This window comes from Penaeus monodon, chromosome 34 (genome assembly GCF_015228065.2).
Source record: "Penaeus monodon isolate SGIC_2016 chromosome 34, NSTDA_Pmon_1, whole genome shotgun sequence".
Taxonomy (NCBI): domain Eukaryota; kingdom Metazoa; phylum Arthropoda; class Malacostraca; order Decapoda; family Penaeidae; genus Penaeus; species Penaeus monodon.
Window position 1 is genome coordinate 28,301,325 of NC_051419.1, and position 1,835 is coordinate 28,303,159.

The 1,835-nt window shown below is 36.7% G+C and overlaps 1 protein-coding gene across 1 annotated transcript in view; it reads right to left on the minus strand.

The window, feature by feature from the left end:
- The window catches only part of LOC119594870 (NADPH oxidase 4-like), a gene marked incomplete in the record, with an annotated part of 84,846 nt that overhangs the window by 3,611 nt on the left and 79,400 nt on the right, over positions 1-1,835 (minus strand). Inside the window, 2 exon segments of the mRNA XM_037943949.1 lie at positions 74-193; positions 426-1,099. Coding sequence (XP_037799877.1) covers positions 74-193; positions 426-1,099 — 794 coding nt within the window.

The window sequence follows — 1,835 nt, forward strand, 5'->3', positions numbered from 1 at the left end:
AGGGAAAAGATATGAAAATATACACGACTTAAACACTTAGCAATCACCTAATCAGCTACGCATAAATGCTTACAGTATATGAGTAAGTGTAGCAGCCAAGGGTGTGATGCCGACTCCTCCAGCGATACCAACTACCACCGGATACCGAATCATATCTTCACTTGGAGAACTAAAAGGACCATCCACATATAGCCTGTGGTTGTCACAAAAAGTTTCATATAGATTATAAAGGTTATTATGATTCGTTCACATACATGCAAGATTTTTTTAAATATGAATAACAAGGGTAATGCACTTTGACGATAAATAACACGATTCGAGTAGTATACTACTATAACAGTATCTAAAAACCAAGATTCACCTATAAAGAGAAAACTTATGTGTCTAGCTTTAATTTCTTCAATAAAATGACGGACTAATCTTACCTTACACAGGTGTCTGGAGTCATAAGGACGGTGTGGTGCTCTGTGGTATGATGTGAATCCTCGTTTTCATTTTGTATTTTCTGTACATGTTTATCCAAGTGCATTGGCGTTTTTTTAATAGAATTCAAAAATATATTTTCTAACTCATTATTATCGATACGACTATCAACATTACTTTGCGATAACTTCCCATGTGGCAACACTGGCGAAAGGTGATCGAACTGTGAATGAACTTTTATGCAAGACTGGGATGATGAAAAATGCTTCATTAACGGTGACTGCGAACAAGACCCCTCATTATCCTGCATGTCTGCACAAACAGGCGGCTGCGAGGTACAGTGCTCCCTTAATAAATTAAAGCTCAAATTCTCCCCCTGTAAAAAGGAGTAAACTTTGGATTCGTCTACCGCACGAGCAGATAGACAAGGCTGCACGCTTTGAGGCGAGAAAAACATCTTGTCATCGCCTTTAGAGCAAAGGTAGTTAGCTTGTACTAAATTTGGCTTTGCGTGTGCTTTCCGACTAGACAGCTCTTGGGGCCCGTAAGTAGGTCTCTGACTAGGATCGTCCACTTGACTAGACTTCGAAGGTAACAGCGCGGCGACACGTTTGCTCCAGTCCCCCCGCGCCCTCATGAACACTGTAAAGGTCCCGGGGGAGTCCTCTGAAGGGGTCTGAAAAATCGAGGAAATTGCTAAATCTAATCTCACTCTGGGGAGTTTTTGTGCTAAGGAGTTTGATTTTGCTAAAGCGTGAAAAGAAACCATGCCATATGTATTTTATATTCTCTTTAATATTTTAACTAGGTTAAAGAAATAATCTGCTGCAAGAAGTTTAATCATCATCGTGATGTATTTTACTGGGATCAGTAAGAGAACAAGCTAAGATTTTAAAATATGTATTTCTGATATTATATAAACAATCAAAGTAGTCACCCTAACGTAATAATGACCGTTAGTAGTTAGTAGTGTAACAGGCCATGCGGTTCTGGATCACGTGACTGATGATGTCACAGACTTTGACCAATCTATGGTATGCAAGTTCGTGTAGATGTGTTAGGTAGTTTATAAAAAATGACTGAAGCTAAATTGATTTTGAATTTTAAAATTTTGTTATACAATCGTAAAATGTATTTTGAGAGGGTTTAGTCTAAATGAGTTTGGAAACTAACAATATATGCATAATCCAGTAATTTTAAATAAAATATGATTGCCTTACCATTTGGAGTTACTTTTAATACACGAATTATTTAAGCTGATGCAGAGTACCACTGCTTATGTGATTGGTTAAGAACATTAAATGTGTTTTTTTTTTCTAAACCAACTTATAGAATTTAAAATTATGGCAACAGGATGAAAGTCTGCATAAATATAAAAAAAATGCAAAATAATGACTGAATATGGTTAAGAC